Source organism: Mirounga angustirostris, unplaced genomic scaffold (assembly GCF_029215605.1).
Source record: "Mirounga angustirostris isolate CCGP_5_RB_7025 unplaced genomic scaffold, mMirAng1.0.hap1 SCAF_3, whole genome shotgun sequence".
Taxonomy (NCBI): Eukaryota; Metazoa; Chordata; class Mammalia; order Carnivora; family Phocidae; genus Mirounga; species Mirounga angustirostris.
In genome coordinates, this window is record NW_026991711.1 from 129,397,207 (window position 1) to 129,413,889 (window position 16,683).

At 35.7% G+C, this 16,683-nt stretch overlaps 1 protein-coding gene across 11 annotated transcripts in view; it reads right to left on the reverse strand.

Moving 5' to 3' along the window:
* Positions 1-16,683, reverse strand: part of COBLL1 (cordon-bleu WH2 repeat protein like 1) — a 164,828-nt gene that overhangs the window by 39,290 nt on the left and 108,855 nt on the right. For 8 of the 11 annotated variants that reach the window (XM_054506163.2, XM_064586634.1, XM_045868725.3 and 5 more), the window contains 3 exons: positions 7,025-7,226; positions 4,728-4,956; positions 3,885-3,923 (listed from right to left, as the gene is read on the reverse strand). In XM_054506163.2, the coding sequence (XP_054362138.2) occupies positions 3,885-3,923; positions 4,728-4,956; positions 7,025-7,226 (470 nt within the window). The remainder of the gene's footprint in view (positions 1-3,884; positions 3,924-4,727; positions 4,957-7,024; positions 7,227-16,683) is intronic. The other 3 variants (XM_064586635.1, XM_045868728.3, XM_045868726.3) reach the window with 1 other exon arrangement.

A 16,683-nucleotide genomic window follows, 5' to 3' on the forward strand; every position in this document is an offset into this window, starting at 1 on the left:
AAAAGTATTTCCTAATGTCAACTGAAAAGGCCTACAAACAATGACAAGTCCAGTGGTGCTGAGTAGCCCTGGCCCAGATGGTCTCTAAACACCTTTTCCCACTAAAAAGGGACCACGATTGCATAAGAATGGCTGATTCTTTGTCCACACCAAGGACTGTAAAGATGAGTCTGGAATATCAAATTATAGCAGAGAGAAAGAAATCAGAGTCCACTGGGATCATTTTAAAAGGGCACAGGAATCAATCAGATATGGTTTTTACTGGCCAAGCTCAGGACAGTTTGGGCATCATAGAACTACTTAATAAATGGAAACATTTTGCATATGTTTAATTCCATGACTTGTAGCGATGCTGAAAAAATAACTGACCCTTACTGTTTACCTCTATGTACTGCTAATGAACCAGTCTGTTATTTTAAAAACTGAGGAAGGGGGTCGCCTGGGTGGCTGAATCCGTTAAGCGTCTGACTCTTGGTTTTGGGTCTCAGGGTCCTGAGATCAAGCCCCAAATCGAGCCCACCATTGGGCTCTGCACTCAGCAGGGAGTCTGCTTCAGATGGTCTCCCTCGCCCATCTGCCCCTCCCCCACCCACCCACACTCACTCTCTCTAAAATACATAAATAAATAAAATCTTAAAAAAAATTCTCTATATAAATAAATAAATACTGATGAAGGAAAAGAATCACACTTTTTTCCTGCCTCTTCTGAATGAATTGTACCTAGGTAGACAAGTAGCTGAATGGGGAAATTTGCTGTTTCTGAAATATCTCAATTTATAATTAAAGGCATATTTGCAGATAATGATTATTTTCCAACTCCTAATCAAGATCCAGGCAAATATTATTGATAGCTAACATCAAAAAAGATAACTTGTGGGGTGCATGGCTGGCTCAGTTGGTAGGGCAAGCAACTCTTGATCTTGTGGTCATGAGTTTGAGCCCCACATTGGGTGCAGAGATATGTACATACATACATATATAAATATAACTTGCTATTACATGGCTGCTAATGGAAATATATAATACCACCTATGAAGTATTCTTGCTGAAAATATCTCACCCAAATCTGATCAAGTCTCTAGATTCAACAATCAATTTACAAGAAATAGAGACAATCGAGAAACATATTAAATGGCACCACAGGATGCAATCCACAAAATTCTGAATGTGGGAAATACAGTAAGATAAAAGACCCAGTTTCTTCAACAAATGAAATACAAATTTTAAAAAAAAGAGAGAAACAAGGAGTGGGGAAACAAGGAGAAACAAGGATATATCATTCAATATATCAATTTTGAAAACATTTCTACTAAAGAGCATATATGTGTTTTATATAAATCACAATATAATTTCAGTGATATTGGAAACAAAGTACTGTATACTGAAATTTATGGGATATGTCTAAAGCAGCACTTAGAGGTAAATGTATGGTCTTAAATACATTTAAATCTTAAATATATACCCCTTTTTTAGGACTGCATGTACAGTCTTTTTGTTTAAAAAAATGTTTAAAAATTAAATAAATTATGACAAAATAGGGGCTCCTCCAGGAAAGCAAAGATTGTTAATGCCAGTAAGTATATCAATGCAATATGCCTCAATAACACGATAAAGAAGAATATTTCACAAATTAAAACTTCATAAATCTGATGCTTTAAATTTTATATAAGCAGTATGCATTCTGTACAATGAGTTTACTGACAATACTAACTAATGATGAACATGTGGATAGCACTTTATGGTTACAGATTTTTTCACATGCCTAATTTCTTTCCTAGAACAATCCAAAGAGGATTATCAGAAATTATCACAAGTTATCATTCTGAGTCCTTTTTCTAAGTTAGGGAATGTAAAGAAATGGAAGCAGACAGTATTGTCCCATTATACACCTGAAGCCCTGGTGACCACAGTTTAAATAACTTGCACCAAGACACACAGGCATTAAGTGGTAAAATTCAATATAATATCTACTCATCGATGATATATAATACCTTTGGCTTTTCCTTTTTTTTTTTTAAGAAATGTTATTTCATTTTAAGATGAAGACTAACTGAATGTAGGTATTTCACATGGTAGTACAGTGCAATACATATAAGCAAAGTTATTTTTGGTAAAGCAATTTCCAGGCACCCTGTCATCCTCCATACTAGTTAAGCTAAGTCACTTACAGCTCTATGGCAGAGATCACCAGAAGTCAGAGTTAAACACTAAGAAACACAAGGGCTTGAGCTTACTAGAAAACAACTCAAATTTATAGTTTCCTGTTTCCAGAAGAGAGGCTATAAGTAACTGCATACAAAGTACTAAGACTTCTGATAATATTAGACAAAATAAGGAGGCAGAGGCATTTACAGCATTTGGATTGATCTTGTAGATTTTGACACCGTAAAAGGAGCTTTCTTAATTTTCTTATCCAATCTCGTAAGGTTACATCACAACATTTAGTACTCTAAATAAATACATACTTTCTTGGCTGGAAGGGTTATTACAAACCAATGCATTCAACACCTTCAAAATGAGGCCAATAAGATTATGGAAATTGCTTTGAGTAATGTATATAGAGAATGGCAATGGTAGGAGAAAAGCCAAGTACAAGTGCCAGGATGTTGCTACTGGAAAAAAAGCACAGAGACCACTTTTTCCAATCTGTTATTATAGAAGTGGAAAGTGTGATGCAGACAGATAAAAAGCTATTTGTCCTATCGGCTTGCTAAATGAGTTTGACAGCTAATGCAGTTTCAGAATTAAAACATCTATCTTCTGATTATTAGCCAGTATATGCTTTATGAACATAACAATTTCCAGCTCCTTTGATTAACCTAGTCTTCATGAATCAAGCCACTAATAATAAATAATCACACTATTACTCATATAGACTTATTGTGTTATGGGAAAATTGGCAGTGGTAAAGAAAGAAGATTCCAATAACACATAATGTGTATAGCTTATTGTTTTTTTTTTTTAGTAGAGTGGTAATTATTATAGTAATCAATTATCTGAGCTTATCCTTTTTTAATGGAGGAAAAAGGCTTCCAGACTTTATTATTATTGGCTAATTTTTAATAAAGTTAAATTCCCATTATAAAGTTCTGTAATATAAAGAAAAAAAGGATGAAAAAAGTCATCCACAGCCCTACCACCCAAGGTAACCAGTATTAAAATTTTTTATGTACTTCCTTTCAGAAATTTTATGTAAAAATTTTTTTACATACTGTATTAAACACACTTAAATGGTTTAAAAGCTAGCATAAGCATTTTCCATGTTATTATAAAATATTCACAATTTAACGCTGCAATAATTTCCTATGATGAATATACCCTGATTACTCTGAATAACTGTACAATGTAAATAATCTGAGATCCTTCCATGGTACCACCAAACTATCAGGAACTATACTTAAAGAACCCAGCAAAATCATTTTTTCTTGTCTGAGAGTCAAAAATATGTTTCTTGGGCGCCTGGGTGTCTCAGTCAGTTAAACATCTACCTTCAGCTCAGGTCATGATCCCAGGGTCCTGGGATCAAGCCCCACACCAGGGTCCCTGCTCAGCGGGGAGCCTGCTTCTCCCTCTCCCTCTCCCTGTGCCTCTTCCCTCTGCTCATGCTCTCTCTCTAATAAATAAATCTTTAAAAAAATGTTTTTCACATTCTTAGGATGATATTTTTAATCAATTATTGAAATATTATTACTGTATTAATTTCAGAAATCAAGAGGGAGGGCTTATAAATTATTTTTCAGGAAATAAAAGCCGAAGGTTTTCTTACAGAATGTACACATTAGTAATGTTAAGAAAACAGGTAAAATTAGAAGCTTATTTTCAATTTATCCAATAAAAGTAGAAATTTCATGTTACAATTTTTTCTACTGATTCATATGTCTTACCTTGTAAAGATGATTTATTGAAGGCAGTAACAGAAGTGGCTACAGAAGGAGGGGGTAAAAGAGGGTAAATTGACTGTAAAGATGATGTTTATTCAAGTATAAAACATCACTGAGTTGAAATAGCTGTCTATGGATTATATAAATCCACAATTTCAGGATAAAGTTTGAAGGGCTCAATGCACAAAGGATGTAGTAAGTAATCCTTCACTAAACCTTTTTTCTAATAAAACAGATTCATACTGAATAAATAAGCTTGCAGTTGTCTAATTAGAATTGAAACAAACATTATCTAAGATCTCCAAATTTTAATACACTCAGTTATTTCTATAGATTAATACTGCAAGCTATTTTTATTTAAAAATTTTTAGAGTTAGATTTATTTTATAAGCTAGTTGATTTTGGGTGAACCTAGAAAAAAATTTGTCAAGAAACTTAGAAATTTGAATGACAATTAAGACTCAGACAAAACCATGGTGAGTCTACAGTAATTCACACTTGATTAAAACAACAATGAATTTAAATGTAAATCTTTATTTTCTGTTTAAATCTTACAGCCTCAAAAAATTAAGTTAAATCCCACCAAAAATATTCATAGATTGATGGAAAAGTGTAAAAAGTGAATGACAACTAAGAAAGACAAGTTTTTATTCTAATTTCAAAAACTGAAATCAAGTTGAATTTTATTACATTTCATTGCCTCTTATTCTCAATGACACATATTGACTTCTATTTATAGGATCCATTAACTCACCATTATGAACTTCAGAAACCCTACACATAAATACAATACATGCTTTTATATGCACATCCTGTCAAATGAATAAAACAAAAAGTCTTACTTACCTCTGCTGACATCCATGGCATATAATTCTCTTAGTCCTAGGTCGTTAAGAGATTTTGTCAAATCAAGGGGCTCCTGAGATAGATAATCCTTCAACAACAGTGTATGCAGTGGATCAAACTCACATTTGCTGCATATAATGGGGGCAAGTTCTTGGAGTGGTGCATGAGGGCTAACTCTCACTATTGTCTTCTGTGTTTTCTTAAAATTGATCACTACTCTCACAGTTTTCTGAAACACAGATTAAAACCATAGTTATTACCATAATTTATTTACTAAAACCTTCTACAATAAGAGATCAATCTACAATTATACAGTCATACAATAAACAGTATTTTTCTATTTTGGTGTGAAATTATTATTTTTCTTTCCTGAAGCATATTCTTTCATTATTTCTAAGAATATGAAATAATTTGATTAAATAATCTAGATTAAATCCATAATCCCTGTAAGGTATTAGATTTTAAATCTAAAAGGGAACATAAAAGCCTCATATCTGATACTACTGATATTTCTGTTTGTTCCTTAAAATATTTACTATAAAATGAGCAAATGCCCATAATAATACAGAGTTATACATGTTCTATTTTATGCTTCAGTTGAGAAATATTTATCTAATGGTTTGTTGTCTCGATGAAAAAAAGAGTATTTTGGTTAAAATATAAAATTTTTGTGCTTCTCTCTATTGAAAAGAAGATAAATGAGATAACCCATATAAAAAAACTTAGCATAGTGTCTGGCACATAGTAAACTATCAACAAATAAACATTAGCTATTGTGATTACCTATTGTCTCTATTATTTGACAATACTTTGGCTAATATATTAGTAAAGACTATTAAGATAACCCTGATTTAGATATCTAGTACTAATTAAAATTATTGAGAGGATTTTAAACATATCATTTTAATGTAATTAACTTTTATATACAAATGGAACTTAGAAACATGTTACCATGCTAAGCGAAATCTACAGTGTGCAGATCCTTAAAGCTTAACATGTATTCATTAAACTAAAACACCATGTATAATCCCATGCTGTAAAATAAATACTACTGCCACCTAGGTACATATGTACCTAGATGGGTAATAGCCCAATATCCTAATTAATTCTTAATATCAGTATTTTGTAGATAAGAATTCTTAACTTTATAAAAAGCTGCATAACAATATGAAGGAAATATGAGAATATATACCCTCAAGCCATGTAAATAAACTATTAATTTAATATACTGGCCTTTATATATTTCCTGAAGTTAAAAAAGTTGACATTCCTAATGAAAAAATACTTCTTTTTTTTTTTTTAAAGATTTATTTATTTTTATTTATTTGACAGGGAGAGACAGCAAGAGAGGGAACACAAGCAGGCAGAGTGGGAGAGGAAGAAGCAGGCTTCCCACTGAGCAGGGAGCCCGATGTGGGCCTCGATCCCAGGACCCTGGGATATGACCTGAGTCGAAGGCAGATGCTTAACGACTGAGCCACCCAGGCGCCCTGAAAAAATATTTCTTGAAACCCATAAAATTCTACCTCTATAGCTTATAGAAACAGAACAAGTTTATAAATAATTGATATTAGAATGATTGTGGTTAAAAATTTTTGAAAAAAGTATTTTTTGCTTAATTCATATATTATAGAAAACTGAGTCATTATATAGCTTGAATTAACAATTTAGAATAAGTTAGAACCACCACTTACCAAGTATAGAGAAGCCAAAAAATATTTTAATAAATTCTTAAATAAATTCTCATTAAAAGATTCTAAAACCTTCCTCTAAATAAAAAATCTTTCTGGGGCACCTGAGCAGCTCAGTTGGTTAAGTGTATGATTCTTGATTTTGGCTAGGTCATATCTCAGGATCATGAGATCGAGCCCCACATAAGGCTCTGCTGTTAGTGAAGAGTCTGCTTCTCTCCCTCTCTCTCTCTCTCTTCTTCTCCCCCTGCCCCAACTTGTGCACTCATGCTCTCTAATAAATAAATCTTTAAAAAAAAAACTTTTTAAAAGAGTAAGTTAAAATGTAGATCATTTAAATTGTCAGATTCTGATATGGTCCTATAGATCACTTTAGAGTGTCTAAAATCAAAAGTATTCCCCAAATTCTAGTTAATCCAAAGACTGATAACCAAATGAATCCTAAACAAAGTGGCCAAGGCAAGCAAAATAGCCATGTTCACATCAAATTTAACCAGGAAAGTCCATTTTTATTTCATTTGAAATAAATATAAGCTGCAGATAATGACTGAAAAATCAATTTAGTATTTTTGCCAGAAGACATCAAAATCACAGTGACATTCTTACCTCTGGTATTATAGGCGTAGGCTTTTTCTTATCCAAAATTTTTGGCTTTAAAATGACTTTCTCCACCTCCAACATTCCTATTGGTGTGTTTGGCTTAAATTTAATGGGGTTATTTTCAGATGACTGCAGATCAATTGTGTAACTGGATGGATTTAAGTGATACTGTGCACAGAGGAATATCAACAAGTCCATCATAGGTTTACTGTAAAACAGAAGTAATACTGATCATAAAAGTCCATAAAACAATTTCATTAAGTTTAAAGTTATTGTTCTTAGCATTTTTCTTAGGGCCTTTTTGTTTTCAGCAGATAAAACAAGGCTATAAAATAGTATGTGTGAAAGTAACTTAAAAATCTAGCTACAAGATCATTTTTTCCCCCACTGCAGGAGGAGATATATACATGGTAGCCTGGGCCCTGGACTCCAAGTATCTAACTAAGCGGACAGAATTATAATAGTTAAAAAGTCCTGACTGGTATTCAAACAGCTTAGATCCTAGTGTTGGTTTAATAATTATCTGTATTTTTTATCTGCCAAGTTGTCATCCTATTATTATAAATTTTAAGAAAAGTCCTTTCCTTACCCAAGAGCACTTAGTTCAGCAAATGCTCTCCTTTACAATATTTTGAATACCAGCAGTCTTTGGCTTATAAACTGGTTATATTCCAAAGATCGCATAAAAATGAAGCATTAAGAACCACCACCACCCCGGAGCATATGGCTGGCTCAGTCTGTAGAGCATGGGACTCTTGATCTTGGTGTCATGAGATCAAGCACTGCTATGGGTGTTAAAAAAAAAAAAAAGAACAAACAAACGAACTACCACCACTCTTTGGGCTTTAGAAAGCACAGTGAGTATCTACAGAAGGAAGCCCACAAAATTCTCAAGAAAAGTATAGATTTCTTAATTCATTCAAAGGACATTTAATATTTTCTAGGCCCTTGGAGACACAATAAAGTGTTATGCTCTCAGAGATCTACACTACTAGATAGACTAGGCCAAGTATCAGCAAACTACAATCTGCAGGTCAAAGTGGGCCCATGGCTTATATTTTGTAAATAGTTTTATTGGAACACAACCATGCTCATTTGTTTACATACTATCTAGGGCTGCTTGTGTGTTACAACAGCAGATTTGAGTAGATGTGATGAAAACTGAATGGTCCACAAAGCCTAACATATTTACTATCTGGTCCTTGACAGAAAAACATTATGGGCATTTGTGCTCCGACAATTAAAAAGTAACCAAGTAAATGTATAATATCAAAGAGTGATTAAGTGTTAAATTCCATTCACACCCACAACAGAACAATGTGGTCTCTGAGTCTTTCTTAATTGTTAGCCCTTAAGAAAAGAACACTAAAAAATATTCTGTGGTATGTGCTTTCCTCAAATGTCTGGTGATCTTAAGCTGTTAGTTCATATTCAAGACCGAGGCACTAAAATACTCTGTAAAAGTCCTGTTTTCATGAATTAAGGTATAGGTTGATGGGCTTCATTTGATGGTAATCAGGTGGCCAGTTTTTTTTTTTCCCATGGGGAAATATAAATGTCGGTAAAAAATTCTCCAGTTTCTTGACTACATAATATGAACCTAGCTACTGGCTTTCAGGAACTTGACAGGGAAATGAGGATAGGAATCTCACCATTCAGTATGGTATTTTTAATTTAGTACATCTGTTTTCATATGCACCTCATCCCTACTTTCTTAAGTGGAGTGCCCTGATCTGTAGCCTCTCTGGTTTAGCTTTTCCACAGAGGCAGTCTCCTCCTGGAAGAGGGTTAGTTGTCTGACATTGTGTGGCCTTGAGGTTAAATAACACTTTATATGGATCCTCAAACCATCGCCTGTGTTCACCCACCTACCTCACCCTCGAATTCTGTGGCTGTTGCCCATCCCTTAACATCTCTTCTCCTCTCCCACCTACAAGTAGCACCCCACTAGGGCGCCTGGGTGGCTCAGTTGGTTAAGCGACTGCCTTCGGCTCAGGTCATGATCCTGGAGTCCCGGGATCGAGTCCCGCATCGGGCTCCCTGCTCAGCAGGGGGTCTGCTTCTCCCTCTGCCCTCTTCCCTCTCGTGGTCTCTGTCTCTCATTCTCTCTCTCTCAAATAAATAAATAAAATCTTAAAAAAAAAAAAAAAAAAAGTAGCACCCCACTATACATATATCAAGAAAAATAATAAAAACCTAAGTGCCTCAGTTAAAAAAAAAATGTTCTCTGGAATATGTTTCAGTCCTCAAAATATGTTCCCTATATCGTTATTAGATGCTTCCACAATAATAATTTACGAGTTTTATGTCCTCTTGAGCTACTTAGTATGCTCATATGTAAATTTGTCTATAATCACCCAAATTTTGGCATTGAGTAATAGATACTAAATTTCATCCACATCAAGACTAGCATAATGGTATTATTCAAGTTTATTTTTTGGTAACAAAAAATAAAAATTTTTAAAAATTTGATGCTACATACAAATTCTTGACTTGGAAATGGTACCACCTTTCTCTGATAGTAAATAAAGTTAAAAAAGATTAGGTAATGTCTAGGTAAATACAACTATGAATAAATGGTGATATGTTCAGACTGTATTTCTCTCTACACATATAAATGTGCCAAGTAATAAATGTAAAAACCACTAACGCTTATACTCTAAACATCTTTTACTTCTTAAATGTACATTCTTTAGAATCTCTGCCAGAAAAACACAAGTTAACAAGATAAAAATATTTATTAGTGCTACCATTTTTCATCTCCCTATGTACAAAAATATAAACATCTAAGGAAAAAGATATTTTCCATTTTTAAAAGGTAAGAATTTAACACTCTTTATATACACTTATTTAACCTTTTTGATATGTCTTAATGAAGTATTGTATTTTTATCTGTGACATTAGTTTTCTGACTTAATAAAAGAAGTGCATAATGGGCCAACAATATTATAATAATGGCCTATTCCTTCAGTCAGTTTGGTCATCTATAATCTTTGCATACAATATCAGACTTCATGGCAAAAAGGCTGCATGCTGATAGACCTACATCATGCCTTTTGAACTCAACACCACCTAAATATTTTCTAATAAAAATGTCTCTTTAAGCATCAACTAAAAATCATAGAACTGGTTTATGACTTTATTCTTTGATTCATTCTATAATTCTGTTTAATTCTTTTTTCAATAATTCCAGAAGCCAATTCTCTCTTGAAAATATTCCTATATCCCGACAGACAAATCCAACAGACCAGAAAGTTCTATAAATGCAGATGGGAATTTAATACTACATATGATAAAGGTATCCCAAATTTCTGGGGAAAGAATTGAATTTTCGGGGCACCTGGGTGGCTCAGTTGGTTGAGCGACTGCCTTCGGCTCAGGTCATGATCCTGGAGTCCCGGGATCGAGTCCCGCATGGGGCTCCCTGCTCGGCGGGGAGCCTGCTTCTGCCTCTGACCCTCCCCCCTCTCATGTGCTCTCTCTCTCAAATAAATAAATAAATAATCTTTTTTTTTTTTTTAAGATTTTTTATTTATTTATTTGACAGAGAGAGACACAGCGAGAGAGGGAACACAAGCAGGGGGAGTGGGAGAGGGAGAAGCAGGCTTCCCGCGGAGCAGGGAGCCCCATGCGGGGCTCGATCCCAGGACCCTGGGATCATGACCTGAGCCGAAGGCAGTCGCTCAACCAACTGAGCCACCCAGGCGCCCCTAAATAAAAAATCTTTAAAAAAAAAAAAAGGAATTGAATTTTCAACAAAGGGTATGAAAAACTGACTAGCCATCTGATAAATAAAATTTATGTATCCATCTTACGCCTTACACTAAAGTAAATGCTAAGTGGACAGATACATAAATACTGGGATATTACTCTGGGGGGCGGGTGGCAGAATAGGAATCCATCTCTCTATAGTTTATTACGTTCTAGAGCAGGGCTGTTTAATTGTTCTGCAATATGTAAATTTTCCATATCTGGGCTGATACAGTGGCCACCTCACCACAGGTGGCTATTAGGCACTTGAAATACATTGACAAAGTGGACTGACAAACTGAATTTTTCATTTAAACTCAATTTAAATAACCCCATGTAGTAAGTGGCCACCATATTGGCCAGAGTAGTTCTGGTACATTGGTTTCTAAAACTGTGTTTCATGGAGCAGCAACATCAGCATCTCTAGGACCTTGTTGAAATACAAATTCTCAAGCCCTAGTCCAATCACTGAATCAGAAACTCTGAGAGTGGGCCACAGCAGTATGCGCTTTGACAAGCATTCCAGGCAATTCTCATGCACATGCTACAGTTTCCCAACCTGCGATCAAAAGAGGATACAGAAACAAGTAAAATATAGAGTATATCAGACAATGATAAATGCTATGACGAAAAATAAGATAACAAAGGAGGTTAGGAAATGTTCTAAGTGGAAAAAAAAAAAAATGACATTAGAACAGAGGGCTGAATGGAATGGGTTAACTGGAATAAGAACATTCCAGGCAGAGTCGACAAGTTGCAAAGGACCTGAGGCAGTAGTGGGCTCTACATGTTTAAGGGAAAATAGGAAGCAGTCTGCTGGGGTGAAAGTGGTAGACTGAAACCGGAGTGACTTGGGATTTTACCAAGTGAGAGAGAAAACCACTGGAGTTCTGAGGAGCAATGGGGTCTACTTTACATCTAAAAGGATTATATGCTGATTGTTGTATTCATTTTTTGACTTGAGAAAAAGGCATGTTTTATTTTTAAAGTAAAACTAAAAAGCAAATGTAAATAATAGGGGTTATACATGATTTAAGAAGCCACTGTCTGTCTGTATTTATTTATTTATTTTAGTGTGGCTTAAAGGATAATTTTCTTTTGTTGCTGTTGTTATATTCAGAATAGTCTGGGGGAGCAGTTACAAACCTATTGCAAAAATTTGGGGGGAGATAGGGACTCAGTCAGATTTCAGATTATTTTATGAGGTGCTGATAGGATTAAAGCCAATGCCAGAAGAAAAGGGTAAGAAGACACAGAAACAGAAAAAGGAGCTAAGCAGTAGGAAGAGGCCAGGACTACAGGAACACTAGAACGTGGGAGGGCTGCTGAAAGGACCCAACAGGAGTCCTAAACTGCTAATTTAAATGGTTTGCTATGTGATACCCTTACTCACCTTTCCCTGGTGACCCATAGACCATCACTAAGGTCCTGGTAGCTTCAGGGGGAGGTGTTAAATCAAGAAAAGAAAGGAAATTTCGTAAGGTAGAGACTAAAAAGTAAGAAACCATAAAGGAGCCAGGGCGCCTGGGTGGCTCAGTCGGTTAAGTGTCTGCCTTCGGCTCAGGTCATGATCCTGGAGTCCCGGGATCGAGCCCCGCATCGGGCTTCCTGCTCAGCGGGGAGCCTGCTTCTCCCTCTCCATCTGCCTACCGCTCCCCCTGCTCTATGTCAAATAAATAAAATCTTAAAAAAAAAAAAAAAATCAGGGCGCCTGGTGGCTCAGTTGGTTAAGCGACTGCCTTCGGCTCAGGTCATGATCCTGGAGTCCCTGGATCGAGTCCCGCGTCGGGCTCCCTGCTCGGCAGGGAGTCTGCTTCTCCCTCTGACCCTCCCCACTCTCATGTGCTCTCTCTCATTCTCTCTCTCTCAAATAAATAAATAAAATCTTTAAAAAATAAATTAAAAGGGGCGCCTGGGTGGCTCAGTTGGTTAAGCGACTGCCTTCGGCTCAGGTCATGATCCTGGAGTCCTGGGATCGAGTCCCGCATCGGGCTCCCTGCTTGGCAGGGAGTCTGCTTCTCCCTCTGACCCTCCTCCCTCTCATGCTCTCTGTCTCTCACTCTCTCTCTCTCAAATAAATAAATAAAATCTTAAAAAAAAAAAAAAAAGTCAGAGCCAGAGGAGGCTCCAAGAACATTAACATAATATTGTAAATGGGAATTTACAATAATATAAAGGAAACTGAACTTTCCACAAGATCTAGAACAGGGGTCAGGCCAATCTTATCTAGACCTGAGGGAAAAGAGGGGCCTCAAGATGTTACCTGGGCTCCATTTATACCCAGATATGAACTCCTTTCTTGCAGGACCAGCTCTTAGCAATGTTTATTCCCAGGACCTAATACAATGTATACAATGTCTGTACACAGTGAGGTCAGTATCACTGAATGAGGATATTATAGGAACCAGTGATTATTCATCTCTTAATTCTGGTATCTCAAACACATAGCAGACAATATACAACAATACACACACACAACTCTATATATATGAGTTCTCTGCGTGGTATTGGATATATGAAAAGGCAAAGTCACTGAAAAGAGATTCATATGCTTTAAACACACACACACACACACAGTCATGAAAGCTGTTTTTTCTTAATTTACAAACTGGACGAGTAGCCTTGTTGTATCTAAAGTCAAGACATCTTTACACAGAGGTGAGATACAAGCATTAAGTTGGGTTAAGACCTTTTCCAAAAATAACCTCAGACTAGTTCAAATGCTTCAAGTATTTCATTGAAGCCTCAGCATTTGGCACTAAAAGCACAGAAGAGAGGATCCTGACCTAGCTGATTTTAAGAGTGGGAATTTCGGTCTTGAATCTCTCATAAAGGAGCCTTAGCAGTATAAAAGTAGGGCATTAACCTTTAAGCAGGCTCTGCATGCAATGGGGCTGCTGAGGATTTGCCAGTCACAAACTGCACCACAGAAAACAAAATCATCTCCTGAGTATAGTTTAGAATTATCCCCCTGAAAGCCAAATTACTTCTAGCAAAAACAACAATTCTGTTTTGAGGATAACTATCCCATGTTGATGTACCAAACGGCAGTTGGCTAACAGGTTCTACCCCAGAATCAACCCAGGAAAGATGCCTGTGTTCCTATTTGCTAAAGCAGGAAAACATGCCCACAGTCCAGCCAAAACTTGAGCCAAATTATTAAAAGTAGAAAAGGATTGGCTGAATTTGGTCATCACTTCTTCAATCAAATAAGAAATAGTATTGTCCTCCTCCATATCACCCCATCACTTTGAATTTGGGTTTATTCTATTATTTGAGAGGCTACTGTGTATTATTATTTTCAGATTTTTTTTTCTCTTATAAAATAATTTCCTGGAGGGCAGATATTTTTTTTAAGACTCTAAAAACTCTCCTTTGAAATGGAGAAATCCCTATGAAATTTCCTACTCCCTTTAGAAATAAATGACAATTCCTCATATGAATTTCATATCTATTACCTCATTTGAGCTCACAACCACCACAAAAGCTACTCCCACTTTACGAATGAAAAAAAGTTGAGGTTAGAGAAGTTACATGACCAGATAATGAAGAACATATACACAATTAAGATGCAGTCAAAATTAGAATTTCCTGAGTCCTGACAGAGCTATATTTTAGCCTCATAATACCATAAATCAGGATTCAGGATGGAGTGGATGGTTTGTAACAGGCTAACTGCTATCTGCTACAGTTTTACTTCAAAGAATGATGACATCACTAAATCACCCCCTAAATCCTAGGGTGACTCTTTCTGCATTCATGACACCTATTAGGGGTAATCTTGCCCTAGATTTGCTACCTGCTAGATAAGGCAAGATGTCCGTTTTTGTGTTTCAAAGATCCAAATGGATATCAAAAATGAAGGTCATGGTTTACCAAAGAGCTCTCAGATCAGCAAGATGTCTAATAACTGCCTCAGCGAATTTCCAACCCCTGGAAGTGTTTAAACAAAGCCACTTACCAATAGGGTGGCTATATAATTTATCATCCAATCTGGGACACCTGAGAGTGAAAGGGGGGCACTATCTGTAATTAACCTGGGATAATAGGTATAAACAGGGACTGTCACAGGAAAATGAGGATGCATGATGATAAGGACTTATTATGAATAGATAGATTTCAAGTATCTGATAGGGGCTGAATTCTATGAATAAGATTCTTCCTTATTATGATTCTTTAAATCCGCCTTAGTAACCAGTAAAGCATTATACCATTTTCAATGCATCCTCAAAACTGAGTTGAGTTGAATTAGTTCTCGCTGCCCCTTACAAATGTATACCAACAACCCAATTAGACTTACCAATGATAGTATGGGAACTTTTAGAACACTCCCTGCAGGGCTGACATTTATTTATCGCATGCTAACCAACCTAGTTCAGTAATGAGTTCACAAATGAACTAATGCTCTCTAACTATTCCTATGTGCATGAAATGAAGGGGATCAGGTACATAAAACAAATAAACCTAACCTCAAAATTGAGAATGCTTACTGAATTATGCTATAGGAAACACTTTGAAGAAAGTAACAGAATTAAGATTTGAAGACAATAATAGATTAGATCAGTATTAAACTGACAAAAGTTCTTACATCAAATGCTAAAAATAGGTATTTCTAAAAGTAAAAAAAAAAAAAATGAAATTCACCACTTTAGGCTAAATCTACTCGGTCATTTATCTTGGATACTACATTCACAGTCATAAATAATTACCTTTGCAAAAACCGTGATTTAATAACATACCTATTAAACACACATACACACCCCTTATTAAAAAAAAAAAAGAGTACTCTAAATATATCTCACTGCAATTGGGACAATTCAAATATGGACAAAGGATAAGATAAAATTGTATTGACACAAAAGTTAGAAATCATTAACTGAAAAAAGGATAGGTTAACAAGATAGCATGTGCAACATGATATCGGTAAAAAAAGTGACTATATAGGTATGTGTGTACGTATACATTTGTGTGTGTCTGTGCATGTGTGTATGAATAAAAGGTTATATACCACAATGTTAATAGTTGTAAGCTGCCTGTTTAATAATGACATGGTGTTTTAACTTTTTTAGCTTATCTGCATTTTCCTACTGTATATAATAGTGTCCAAGTATTGCATTTGTAATTATAAAAAATTAAAAAGAAAATTAACAAGGATCATTGTTATAAGGTGGGGATACCAGGAAAGAAAGGAGAAGAGGGTAGTCCACCTAGGAATGACACTCAGAGGACATCTGTGAGTATTCTGTCACCTTTTCCCAACCAACCAGGAGAGCAATCAGCCCACAGAGGCTTATGTGCTCCCTGGCTCAGGGCTATGGAGGGCAGAATTGCAGCCCAGATTACAGGATTCTTCAGTCTCACCAATAAAAACTCAAGCAGCTCTGGTATACTAAAATACTTTAACAGTTAAATTTCTAACTGTTATTTTAAGCAGCTACAACTGAATCAGTACCTAAACCAAAATTTAAGAATTCTTAGGGAGTTCAACATGATTTGTGCCATGGAATGGATTTTCAGCAGTGTGTTCTTGAAGTCTATTCACCTATTATATATTTACTACACGTGTCATTATTTGTCACTTTTCGATAAATGTAAGTATAATATGAAATTGTGAAACTCTTCTGAGATCCATACTGTTGTGTTATTGATTTTATTTTTAAACAAAACTGACCCACGTTGATCCAGTATTGTCAATTTTCATAGTCTACTTTTTCCAATAGGTGGCACTGTAATCCACGTAAACCATTTCTGAGCTAGTTATCCGACCCACCCAGTGCCAGTCAAAACTGGGCTTACTCTTAACTCTGCTATAACCCGGTGCTGTTGGGACAGGTAAATCAGGTCACAAATCATGTGTATCGTGCCTCTGGGTCATTTTATAGGCAAAGGCAAGAAAGGTGAGATGACTTGCCTGA